Source organism: Plectropomus leopardus, chromosome 4, assembly GCF_008729295.1.
Source record: "Plectropomus leopardus isolate mb chromosome 4, YSFRI_Pleo_2.0, whole genome shotgun sequence".
In the NCBI taxonomy this organism is placed as follows: domain Eukaryota; kingdom Metazoa; phylum Chordata; class Actinopteri; order Perciformes; family Serranidae; genus Plectropomus; species Plectropomus leopardus.
The window spans coordinates 14,815,406-14,829,262 of NC_056466.1; the positions used below are offsets into that span (position 1 = coordinate 14,815,406).

Sequence of the window (13,857 nt, forward strand, 5' to 3'; positions counted from 1 at the left end):
GATAAACACAATGAACAGCCGTGTGTAATGGCACCACGCTGCGGTGTGGCACTTCTCAAATCAGAGGCTGCAGATTTATCAACATATCTGTCCTGCTGCCTTCAGACAGCTGCAGGGATTTAATGAACTGAAAAACAAGGGTTTGATACAGTATTATGCAGCCGTTTCCAACAGATACTGTAAGTATGACCGCTTCATTTATAGATCAATGCAGACTGTTTTAATAATGTCCCCACTCTTACCACACTGAAGCTTACACTGGATTAAAAGCAATATTTTTAGCCTCGTGCAAGCTCGCAAACTTTTCCAATTTCCCTCAATTAACAGACGATGACAGCCTGTGAAGTAGGGGTTCACCTAGGCATAAATTGTCAGAAATCTCAGCAATTTACAGAGCTGCTCACTGACGAAAAAGGGGGTACAAAAAAGGTTTATCGAAATGTATCCTGTTGTTGAATTTGAACAGTTTGACATTTTAGGCATTACCTGGTTATCGCTGCACATTCACCCCGAGTATTCAGGTTGCTTCTTTTGAAAAAGTCCCAACATAAGCTACAGAATAACTTTTCACCAAAAAGAGAAAAAATAAAAAAAAAAGTTAATTGTCAGCATGTCTAAAAGCCAATGCCATCCATAATACAGTCAACTCGTTTTCCACTGCCTCATCTGAATAAGTCTTCCACCTGTGCACTGTACACACTGCACTGGGCATCAAAATAGCACATAGACTGGCAAAGCAAATTACAAAGTCAGGAAGACACCAACTGAGCACTGCTAGGTCATTCTGCCACCACAAAAATAGGGCCTGTAACATTAACTACCTTAATGCCTAATAGCCACCTCACACTGTGGTTCATTAAAAACACAATTAAATTGTTTGTTTACTTCCTTAATGTGGTGTCATTCCTGTAGAAACAAGATGTTGAATAAGAAGTCAACACATAGAAAGATTGCTCTAAAGTGACAGTATGTCAGCTCTGGCAATGCTGGAGAAGCAGTTCTCTCTTTACTTTTAGCAAACAGTTGTTAGCTGTTTGAGCTTTGCTTATCACTTGCTAACTTGCTTTCACAAACTCACAGGATAAAAGCAAAGTGAAGACCTGAACACAAGCAAACCTGAGGAAAACCCAAGTGATATTCACAAGCAATAATCTGTGTGAAATCACAAACTTCCTGCAGTTATCGTGTTCACTATTTGGGGTATTTGTACAATTTATCAATTGTTTTATATTTCTATTGCTATGTACTAAATAAGAAATATCTATGAAATATGTCAGTCAGGTGTTTTCAGTTTGCTTAAGGATAGATAAAGGATTCCTTAAGAGAAACTGGCTATGGATCACTGTCCCAAAGTACAACAACCCCTGGTTGGAATCCCAGACGTAAACTGTGTACTACATACAAATTGTCATAATACATTAGTGTGATATTTATTTGAGATGTATTAACTTAATTTCCTTTACGTCTTCAATTCAGAGGCAATACAGTTTATCAACTGCGCGCTCAAAGGTGAAATGGATTCAGTATGCAAACAAACTTATTTGAGTATACTTAATTTTGTCACACTGCATATTCAAAACCTATTTAGAAACAGCAGGAGTTGGGATACAGCTATAGTGTGATTTCATGGGGACTTGTACAAATTTCCTCCATCCAAAACGAGTTTCTGATAATCTCCTCTCCAGCCAACAGGGGGCAGTGTTGCTTTACCAATGTGCAAAACTAGTTTTCCCACCAAGCAGGTTAAACTTCAACATATTGAAAAGTTCTTGGGGGTAAGTGGGGATCAGTGTGGACATGCACGCACACCCACACAGATACACACAAGCACAAACACACACAAGCAGATTTGGAAATCACCAATAATGTACAGCACATCAGCCTTGCCCTTGCCTTGTCAGAAAAATCATGGCTTATCTCATTCTGCAAATACCGCCTCGGCACAGAGGAGGAAACAGAACTCCAGCTGTCATCTCTCCGCCAGCCCACCTGTCCAAACATCAAAACCCCCACAGCGCCTTGTCATCAAAAGCCTCGCCTTCACCGGTCTCCGCTATACGAGATAAAGCGTCTCTCATTATTCTGTCCATGTTTGTATTTAGACAAGCAGATGACCACTTGCTCTGAGCCTGTTCAGCGTCTTAATAAAGGTGCTCAGGGGGGTAGAGCTTCCCTTTCTGAGTGAACAGCGGGCAGGTAGCCTTGTTCCTACCTGCCAGCTCACGACAAACACACACACACAGGCAAAAATGATACAAATGCACTAACACTTAAACACACACACACACACACACACACACACACACACACACACACAAAGCCTCTCCTTGTCGCCTGGTCAGACTAATGCTGCCGCTCTGCGTGCCAGTTGGCAGTCGTAACAGGCTGGGCACTTGTCTGGACACAAGCTTGAGGCAGGATTTCATTGGACGTAAGGGAAGACTGGGCAGCTTGCGGTCAACAGTGAATGGCTCTGCATATCAAATATTGCTTTCATCCACTTCTCTGGCAATGGTTTAAGTTTCTCTTTTCCTAATGCTTAAACAACAGGGAGCCTCGAAGTTGGACCAGAGTCTGGTCTCACTCAGGCTGTAGATATACTGAAAAGCATTCACTGTTCAGTCTTATCTCCCTCACACTGGAAATACATTTGATTTTGTTTACAAATATATTGTTTTATCCAAAAAGATCTTTTTAGGCAACAATTAGCTGCTGTATTGTGACGGGTACAGGAGTGGCAAATCGCTGGCAAGTCACAACACAATATGATCAGCATATGTTGGAAATTAGTATGATGTACAAGTTATAAGCAATTCTGAATTATATGTCATTTATGATGCATCACAGCACCAAAACAACTTCTAAATTGGGTAGGCACACTTTCAATAAACAAGATTCAATAAAAAACTATATTCACTTTATCAAGTTCTTTAACTTTTGCATTTTTGTTTTTTTCACTTTTACAGACAATTAAGATGAAACAGTTGATGTCTGAATCACAGCGTGAGTCTTTTTTCACCCAGCAGGTCTTCTACAGATATCAACAAGCTTCATTTATTAGCTTTAATTAACACACACAAAGGCATTTAATGCAAATTAGGGGACTAGTGACGCAAAAACTCTGGATTTTGGTGAGTAGACTTTGATATGGTGCTAGCTATGGTCGCTTTGCAACTTCAGACACAACCTGCCTTAGCTCTAACAGTTGGCACAAGAGTAAAACCCTGCATCTAACCGTGCTTTTTCCAGGTAGTTAAAGACTGTTGACTGAAAAATAATGGATGTAGCTACCACAACGCCACCCATTAAATTGTAGACACCAATTTTTTACCTCAATTTCGACATTTCAGTCATCGCCATCTTTGGGCGAGAGGGTCGGTGGATCTGTCTGAGAAGCTGCGGACACTAAAGGCGGACGGCCTGTCACTCAAAGCTGCCCTCGCTTAACAATGCCTAACTTTAGACTTTACTGGAATGTAAACAGGTGTGTTATATCAAAATCCCTCTTATATAATTGTCATGAAGGGGGACATTATCTTTAGAGACGAAAAATTGTTTTCTTGTACCAGGCTGTAAACACGTTTATTCCTGCTGTAAAGTCACATGTCTTAACATGGGTGTCTGTGGGGATTTACTTCATTTTGGAGCCAGCCTCAGGTGACCATTGGTTCATTCATTGGCTTCATTTTTTTGCCGATTGTAAAGTTCCTAGTCTATTAATAATAACACTGTATTGCTGCTTAACAGAATACAGGGAAAGTCATTTAGCAAGTGGAGGGATGGATGGACATCCTTTACAATAAAAAACAATCTTTATGTTCTTAGGCTACAATCAAGATAGGTGACTAATGCTTTTCAGTACTGACCAGCTAACATCAGATAACAAGACTTAATAACAGAACAGGGTTCCCAGTAATAGCCCATTATGTGCCAATGTGCAAAATTACACCCATTCATAACATAAACATGCCCATGTTCAATAGACGTTTCACTGATTGATGACTGCGCTTCACAAACATTTAATTACCGGGGTTGTGTGAGGTGATGACATCAGCGAGCTGCTGCTCAGGGGCTGGCTCCTGCTTCTTGCTGTTGTCTTCCTCCTGGAGTTTATCCACCATGGCGATTACACAGTTGAGACATTTGGCAACACTGGCCCACACCCTGTCCTAAAAGAGCCCAACACACAATCAGCAGTCAGATCAGCCCTACTGATTAGGTCTCTCTTCCTCTGTTTGTGATAATGAAATTTGGGAAACCACAAAGTGTTGCAAATATTTAAATATAAACTGTTAAAGCAGCTAAAACGGTGAAAAAATGAATTCTGTGTGTCTAAATAAAGGTGTTTCCCTTTATAGTCTAAACTGGCTTTGTGTCCAAAAGGTCAAAAGGAAATAGCTGTCTGGCTATTCTGAGATTACTCTCAAAGCATTTCAATTGTTTCCAGCATTCTCTTGCTTTTCCTGAGCTCCAACTGTTAATGGACGAAAACATGCTTTCACTTTGGGTGTATGTGTGTGCAAATATGACAATCCAAGTGTGTGTGTGTGTGTGTGTGTGTGTGTGTGTATTGTAAGTGACGGTGTGTATTTTGGTCTCTTGTGCGTCAAAAATGTGGTTTGAACATCATGTAACGGTGAGGAATATTTTGAGCGATAATTAGGCATTGGTGTGCAGAAATCATGACAAACTCCTGCTGTCGGTGAGGCAGATGCTGTCCTCACGCGCAAACAAACCATACACACTTCAATGAAAAGCAGCAGCATGACTTAAGATTCAGAGACAAGGATACCACAAAATAATCCTGCAGCCAGTTTGTCATATTGAAATGTTAAAACTCCTTTGAGAACACTCTCATTAAAAAGAGTAATATTTGGTGTGCAATCAAATTGAGCAAGTGATTAAAATTATTTGCTAAGAAAATTCTTCACCTGTAATATAGTAATAGTTTATCTCCCTGTGTGTGCTCCATCGTGAGGGCCAGCAGTAAAATGGAGGCTTGTCACACTGTACTTTAAAATAAAACTCTAAAAAGTCACAGCTTGGAAAGACTGTTAATGACTTAGAAAAGTAGTCACACTCACCCATTCCTCCTCATCATACTCTTTATGGTGCGGTATGGAGTCTTGGTGCTTCAGCTGCCCACCTTCTCCTTTAGTCGTGGTTTGTGATCCTTCCACGTTATTACACACAGGTGTGCTGTCAGTGATGGACGTGGTTGGACTGTGGCCTGGAAGTCCCTGAACCGGGCTCTGATTTTGCTCATGGTGGATGTGGCCTTGATGTTGGCCTCCCTGCACTGGGGTTTGCTTCTGGTTCTTGGAAACGTACCCAGGCCGTGCTGCATGCAGTGCCAGTAGTGCACTCTTGACCAATTCATCCTTAAGTGTGTGAACAAATTGTTCTGTCTGTTGCAAAGAGAGATTGAAAAAAGACACATATTGAAAGTTATTGTGGGAAGGCACAGCAAATTAAAATTTAAGTGCTGAAAAAGTAAAAGAGACAAAGTGGGTGAGAGGGATAGAGAGAAATTGTCACACTGGCGAGGTGAGTGGTTGGAGGAAAATACAGGTGGAAGTGAGCTTGGAAGCGAGTAGCTATTTACAGAGGAAGTGAAGAGAGACAAAGAAAATGAACACTCTCCTTCACCATATAGTAGCTGCTCTCCATTACTGCAGCACAGCCAGTGAGCAACAAAAACAGCAACAAACAACAAACAATTCAATTACTCCTCCTCCAGCCTGCTTCTCCGAGGAGCACACCTCCTTTGATCTCAAATTCACCAGCTACTGTAAGTTGATGATGATCCTGGTACCAGGGCGCCTCGCGCTCACTGTCGCTACTGCGTAAAAAATGATAAGGGCTCTCAAGAGTAATTGAGTTAGCCCTGCAATAAGCAATTTTATTACCACAGCAAAATGCAGCTGAACAAAACATGAGCCAGGCCGTCCATGAAAAGCTAGATCATTATATACATACAGTATATGTGCCACACACACATCCTTTTCCTGCACCCTGCCTTCCTGATGGGGCCTCAACAGTGAGCTTGTTGAGATTGCGAGAAGTTGAGTAGACGGCTTAGTCAGCAAAGAAGTTGATGACTGTGGAAAAGAACCTCAGGCCAGAGCAGCCTGTGCCGTACCAGAGACGTTTTGTGAGGACGTCATAAGGAAGTGATTCTGAATTTTTTTGGCTGGTGACTCCTTGAAATGAAATGTCGACTTGTGAGCTCGTTCAACAGGCTGCACAAGGACATGACCTGTCAGCAGTTTTACAAATGAGCGTTTTTCACTTCTCTGATTGTGTCATTTACCTAATCTATCTATTATGCCTCCAACTATCTATTGTAATGTAAGAAAAAAGTAAAACAGGTTGGAATAAGAAACATTTTATTCTCATATAATCATATATTGTAGCCATTTGGTGAGTTGAGCCCCTCTTGATGGGAATAACTATCAAAAGGTTTTGTGCCACTTAAGGTCTTCAGCGCAATCTCTTGAAGTTTGATAGAAATCAAAAAAAATATTTTCTCTCATGTTTAGCATTTATTCATTTGCTGTTTCTTGGTGCTCTAATCCTCTCTGCCTCTTATATTAAAAAGACCTGACTACATTTGACCGATGGTTTTTCTGCTTGTGTTTATCGAGCCAGTCAGGGGCATCAAGATGTTCTGGGATATTCAACCGAGAGGTGCCATCACATGGAGATGGAAAATATGATTCACTTTGATCAAACTGTTTAGTTCAGTTCAATTCATAGACTTGAAACTGATATGTGGGGTATACGCTGTACAATTTGAGCATGTTCCTGTCCTTTTTGAACCGCATGACTCATCTTAGAGGCAGACCGCATTTCAGCTTTGTCAGGCGTTGTCGAGGGGGCACCTAGGACTGACCGTGGCCTTATTATCTGCTACCTTGGATGTTGGATGAAGTTTTGACATTTCTGAAATTTCGTTGGCCATCGTCAGGCTGTCACAAAGTAGAGGCAGAGCCACAAGCCAATTCTCCAAGGTCAATGCCTTTTTTCTCACTCAATTAATAGTATAACTAGTTTGTTGGTGCTGATAACTTGCAAATTTGTGTGTGCGCTTAAGTGTTTCAAACTTGGACTGACTCGTTTTTGCAGAAATTGATTCTTAAGCTCTTTTTGGGACATTACTGTGAACCATGTGGCCGTTATGGTACTGCCTGCAGCACCAGATTTTAATCAGTGTATACTCAGCTTAAGCCATCACATCAGACAGTGCAGATTCTGGCTGCCCTCATTCAGTAGTAGGTTCAGATTGTTGCTGGTTCAAACTTTCATGCTCAGTCTGGTACAAAACTAGGTCTTCAAAAGAGAGTGCAAATTCAGAAGGTTAATAGCTCTGTAGCCAACTATTTGCTGCAGAGGTATCACATCATAAATGTTTCTATTGGGCCCATAAAGCTAACACACGAGAGATCAGCCAAATGGCTAACTGTAGGATGAACAACTAACTTCTGATTTAGTGCTCCACTAACTTGATTGGGGATAACATGATTTAATCGTGAGGTGCCCCTAGACTGAATGGATCAAACCCTGACACTGAAATTAGTCATTTTGTGTGGGTCGAGATGCTGAAAAAATGTATCCACTAATTAAGAGTTGTGTCTTTCACAGCGCAAGTCTATAGGAAAAAACCTTTTTTGGCCCAATGACATCATGTGATAAACTAGGAAGTTGTAAATCCACAGTTTGGCCACTGTGACAAATTGGCCTCAAAGCCTGGCGCCACCATTGGGGGCTGAGCCAATATGTTGAAATAATGTCTTTTGTCATACACTTCCAGTTGATCTCTCCCTTACTAGACTGGGATTCCCAACACTGACTTATTGCCTCCGTTAATTTGACAACTTTTCAGAAATTGGACTCATGAAAGCTTTAACTAAGAAGAAACATATTGACATTGTATCTTCACACTGTTGCTCTTATGATGCAGCAACAATCTGCCTCAGTTATTTAAAAAATGACACATTACTGGCCCAGCTGAGTCTGGTTTAGCTGTTCTGCTCTTGTTTTAAAAAATATAAAGGCTGTTATCCACATAGAGTGGGCCATTTGATGAATGTTTGAGCAGAGAAAGCAAATGATGACTACACTTAAAACACCATTGTATTTAATTCATATCCATTTTAATTGCCTTGCATGGATCCAAATGAGTGCCATTACTGTAAGTCAATGATGTGAGAGCTGAAATCTATGGATAAGACCGCTTGTGTAATTGCCTGAGAACAAGCACTTCTGCTTCAATAGTGTTTTGTGACACAGTTGTACACAGGGAAGTATCATTTTACAGATAAAATGCCCAAATGAAGTAAAAAAAAATAAAAAATCAGCCACGCTTGATTCAGTAACCAAAACACTTAACAGGAACTGGGAATTCAAAATGTAAATTCATATTCAAATTGAACTCTGCTCATCTGACCTCAGAGTTAAGTTGCAATCTATGACACCATGTATTATTCATTATCTTGCCTGAGATGAGTGAACAAAGCCACACACTGTATTTAAAACAATCTGGACCATATTTGCACTTCTTAACCACGGGTCACAGCAGTCATGTGTTTGACTAACTTATTTTTCTTATTAATGCAATCCAGGCATTTGTGTTGTGGATGAAAGGAAAGTGATTAGACTGCAACCAAGGAATCATTCAATCACTTTCCTTAATATTCACCCAGCACCGAGGCTCGAATCCACAGCATAGTACAGAAAACATTTTAATGATACACTGTACTGCAGGATCCATATAGATACTGTGTTCAAAGTGAAATATCAGAGGTGCACTCCTTTGGGCAAAGGAGGAAAGCATTGCAGCGTCATTCTCTTACCAAGGCTAAACCAAAGCAACTTTGCTCCTCCACGCGCAGAAGCTAGCTCTTCCACACCTACCTGTTTTAGAGATCTGAAATGCCAAAATCCCTTGGGAGGAATTCTGTTGCTAGTCTTTCTTCAATATATCTGCTGATATGATCTTGACTGAGCAGAAGTGCAAGTCAGAAAATGCCTCTGTGGACTCCTACTGTGAAAAAGTAAGTTACGTTTGATCTAAAAAAGAAGAAAACTGTAGGAATCTATTCACCCCGAATGGTTTCGAATGGTTTTACCCTGAAGGATGAGGCTGAGTTAAAAATAGAGCTTTTTCACTCAGTGTAACTTCACTTGAGAAGCGAAGGCAGGCTGAATGGATAGAGCTGGTCAGATTCCAACTGCACTTGGCTGTGAGGACACTTACTCACAATTGCAAATACGACCTCCATACACCATATAATCTAACATAATCATGCACAGACGATCAAACCACAGCCTTATCCAGGTAACTGTTACGGCGGAGACATATAGTTTGTCCTAGGACACAGCTGGAGGGAGGGGAGATGTGTTGCAATTGCCTTTTCACTATGATTATCATCAGAGGGAAATTATTATTATCATCATCTATAGAATCATCATCATATATAGAGGAGCAACAGCGCATCCGCTGTGCTGTGGCCAATGCTAATCACAATGTGCCCAGGAAAAGTATTCTGGAGTGAAATATCGCATTAGGCCCCGAGTCAGGTGGTCTGAACCAAGAAGGAAAAAGTCAGAGGCAGCCAGTACTTGATAAAAGAGGTTCTTACATCACCCTGATTTTCTCTGGAGGTGTCTCATCTTTCCCAGATTCTCTGAAAGTCTGACTCACTGTCTTCATTGAAGAAACTTCACACACACCGCAGTGACGCATTCTAAAATGCATCCACCTTTACTTTCATGTCTGTCAGAAGGATTGTCAAATATCTGTCTGAGTGTGATTTGGGAGGTTTTATTGGGAAGTCGATTATTTTGATTGATTCATCTGTCAGTTATTTTGCCAATTAATCATTCCATCTATAAAATTCCACATAATTATGAAGTTTTAACACATTAGAGAACCAAGGACCAGGGAATATCTGACTTTTTTGTTTGAAAAATGAACAAAATGATGAACCAGTTATACAAATTGTTACAGGGGAATTTTCCATCAACCAATTAATAGATTAATTGATTAATCAGTGCAGCTCATGTGTGCTGCACTTAAAGAAATAGTTTGATATTTTGGGAAAAAAGTATTTCTGTGCCGTCTTGCCAAGAGTTAGATGTGAAGGTTGATCAAGCTTTAGAGGTGTTGGTACATGGATTTTTTTTTCCTTTTGGACAGAGTTAACATGAAGGGGACGCCAAAGAGTCGCAAGAACCTGAAGAGGTCTTGTTTCTCTTGTTTTGTAGAAAAGGAGTAAAGTGGTGGTTAAGTTGTGGGGTGAATAAATGTTAATTGGCGTATATCTGAACCATGAACCCACACTTATTTTAGTGAGAAATCTTAATGTTTGAAATTGTTTCTATTTTTCATGGTCTCCTCCAGCTAAAATAATGAAACTAACCACTGGAGGCTAGCAGAGATTTGAAGACAAAATTCAAAATGTAAAGTTTGTTCTCAAATTCATTTTATCTTCATAGATTACACTGATGTTGTATTGACAAGAAAATTGTTGAAATATGACACCTGTTATCTTGTGTTTTTAGAGCTATGTGTTTTTGCACACATGAAAGAAATTGTTAATTATGTCATTTCTTAGAGGGAGTTTGGCGTAATATTTTCTACCAGGAGCAGGATGGGAAATAATCTCAAAAGGAATCTGGTTGCAGTCTTGCAAAGAGTGAACCTGCAACATTCCCAGTCTGCAAAATCTTATTGTGCGATTTAAAACTCACACTGTCTTTAGATGTGAGAGAGTGTCAGACTTAAATCTTTTAAAAGTCTTTTTGGAGTCTTCCAGTGGAAGTCTTCAAGTGGATGGTAGGCAAGACAGCAAATAAGCATATTTCCCAAATTGTCACACTATTCCTTTAAGTATTTTGTAGCAAGTTTGTGATTTTAGGCTATATATGTGTGCACATGAGTTTAAATTAATAAACAAGTGAGCATGAGTCTGTGTGTCTGCAAACACAATTTATTTGTGTGTGTGTAAAAAAAAAAAGAAGCCGATTTACTTGATAGATGACCAGATGTGGAGGAGGAAATACTGATAGAAAATGTGTGATGTTCATGATTGCAGTCTTTGGGGCTTGAAGAGAGAGCGATGTCACTTGAACATCAGGTTTTGAACACAGAGAAAGATACACTTTCACATCTCCAGTGCTGTCAAGCGTGTGCGCGCGCGTGCACACGCACGTACACACCACACGCACGTACACACCACACGCACGCATGCACACGCACACACACGCACACACACACACGCACACACACACACACACACACACACACACACACACACACACACACACACACACACAAACACAGCTTGAGATTTTAATCAGAGAGCAGCCCTGCTTGTGCTGACCAGGCCAGGGGTTTACTTGGCCGATGTGAGCGTGTCTAATCAAGGATGAGAGGAAGTGGTGACAGAGCGAATGTACCAATTAAGCAGGCTGATTGGGCTCTATTCCACTGTGGCAAAAACAATCTCTCCCACAACAGATTGCAATCTGACAGCACCAGATGTAATTCATTAATTATACTGATAAAAACGCCTCAACTCCATAAACCTCCATGCTGCTATTCACTTTTGTTAGTTTGGCATTTTTATGATGAGTTATGGATTTTTCCTGAGGTTGTCTGTTTAGTGTGTGCATGTGTATGAAGCAACTGCTGGATTTAAAGTTTTAAAGTTATCTTGAGAATATACACATTTAGTTTTCAGTGCAACTAGCAGACTAATATTACCAGTGTCTCTCTTGTAGAATAACTCCTCTGAGATTTTAACATTTTGAGTGTCGCAGTCGATTTAGGCCCATACATCCACCTGAAGAGGCCTCCAATTGAAACTCTACCAGGAAAGCTATTGGTTAGAAGCTTAGAGGCAGAACCCCTGAGCAAATAATGAAGTTGTTTTTGGATGAGTGTTGGTTTAAATGCACTTATCACCACAGCTGAAGATTAATCTAAAAGGCTTTCCACACTGATGTATTACCTGACAATGTTTGGTGATGTGTCCAAAAATAAAAGGGTTGGTTGCAACAGCTTGAGGCCAAGAGGTAGTTTAGAGGGTGTGTGGAGGGTTTGGGGACTGTCTCACCTTGTCAGAAAGGTTCTTGAGTGCATCCCTCAGTCCAGGGGAAGAGTGCTCCTGGGCAGCCTGGAGGAGTTGGTCCGCTAAGCTTGTGATGAGGGGCTGGAGGAGGCTCATGGTGCTGAGTACCTCCTGAGCTTTGGCTGTGTGCTCTGGGGAGTAGTAGATACACTGGTAGGCAGTGCTGAAGCTGTGGTGGAGATAAAAGATGTAGATAAATAAATGTAGATTTGACAGTCGCTGCAGTTGCACAGTCATAGTCATGGATATATGAAATACATATAAAAGTGGGACAAATCTGAAAGAAAAAAGAATTGGGACGCACTTTCTTGTAATGAGATTGTAGACACATAGTACTGGACAGAAGCTCATTCTGCGTTTGTTTAGATACGTGCTGCTGATTTTTTATAGTGTCCATTTGCCACCAGCGTTTGCCAAAACTAGCAGAGTGAGGGGGACAGTATTTGATATCAAACAAGCTACAAGCTACCCTGCAGCATTCACTGGTTGACCTGCTTTGTCTGGCCGCAAGATCAACATTGAAACAAAAAATCAAACACACACACAGAATTGATCAAGAATAGACTTCTCTCAATCCTCACTTATGGCCCACTAGAAGTGTGTGGTGATGTCTTTCCCCGCAGAGACTGTGCTTTCTGCCTGTATTTTCTTTTCGTCTTATTTTCTGTTTTGAGGATGTTTTTGGATGTGTACCCCCAAAGCACTCAGGTGAGGTCGGCTTTACAAAAAGATAGTTACCAGGTGCCAGACCGCAAACAGACAAAATCCAAGACACATAGAACCAAAAAAGCACAAATATAGTGAGACAAAACCCCAAACCAGAGTGAATCAGTGACTGGGTTTTACTTTTGCTGGCAAGCATGCTAACAAACGGTAACCGACATTCCTGCATATTATAACTTTTATTAAATGTCTACAATTGTGCCAACATGCTTTGTGGTTCAACTATACATACATCTCTAAAAAGTTTGTTACTGTGAAATAGCATTTTAAACACAAGGCGTGTTAGATTTGGTGGCATCTGAGCTGCAGTTTGCAACCAGGTAAATCTTCGCCCAGCTAAAATTCCTTCAGTAATCACTGTTCAGGAGGTTTTTAGTGGGAGCCGAATTATCCACAGAGATCGCTTCCTCTTCAAAACAAACGGACCAGGTGATGAAAACGACTAAAAACACTGAATGAAGCAAATTCATGTTACAGATCAGTATCTCTGATGCTGTTCGGCATGTCAATGCAGACTGCCTGTCAAGCACCTGATAATGTGCGCTCACCTTTTTTTCTCTGTTAACTTTAATTTTAAACAATAGCTTAATTATTTACGGAGGTCTCTTCCTGTTCAAAGCAGTGGATTGGGTGATTTTAACCAGTAAAAAAACACTGAATAAAGCAGTTTCACATGAAAGAATTCAGTGATTCTATGAAACTGCTCATCGCTGAGGGGCTGCTAACGACACTGGCTGAAGAAAAAACGCGAAATGGCGCTATATAGTTTGGTATGCCCACTCTGGGCTAAACATCACAGTGCAACATGGCAGACTCCATAAACAAGGACAAACTCCCTGTTTAGATGGCTCACTCTGAAGTTACAAAATCGCAACAGTTTTCATATTCAGTTGATTATGCACTAAAGGAAACATACTAATTTTATCCATTTCTACCAATATATTCCCCTTAACCCTACACTGCAGATTTAAAATGATAGCGTTGCTGTCATTGAAGG

At 40.6% G+C, this 13,857-nt stretch overlaps 1 protein-coding gene across 1 annotated transcript in view; it reads right to left on the reverse strand.

Moving 5' to 3' along the window:
* inpp4b (inositol polyphosphate-4-phosphatase type II B) overlaps window positions 1-13,857 on the reverse strand; it is a 162,182-nt gene that overhangs the window by 13,903 nt on the left and 134,422 nt on the right. Inside the window, exons 12-14 of the mRNA XM_042484477.1 lie at window positions 12,123-12,306; window positions 5,085-5,408; window positions 4,028-4,169 (exon numbers count right to left, since the gene is read on the reverse strand). Of these exons, the coding sequence (XP_042340411.1) occupies window positions 4,028-4,169; window positions 5,085-5,408; window positions 12,123-12,306 (650 nt within the window). The remainder of the gene's footprint in view (window positions 1-4,027; window positions 4,170-5,084; window positions 5,409-12,122; window positions 12,307-13,857) is intronic.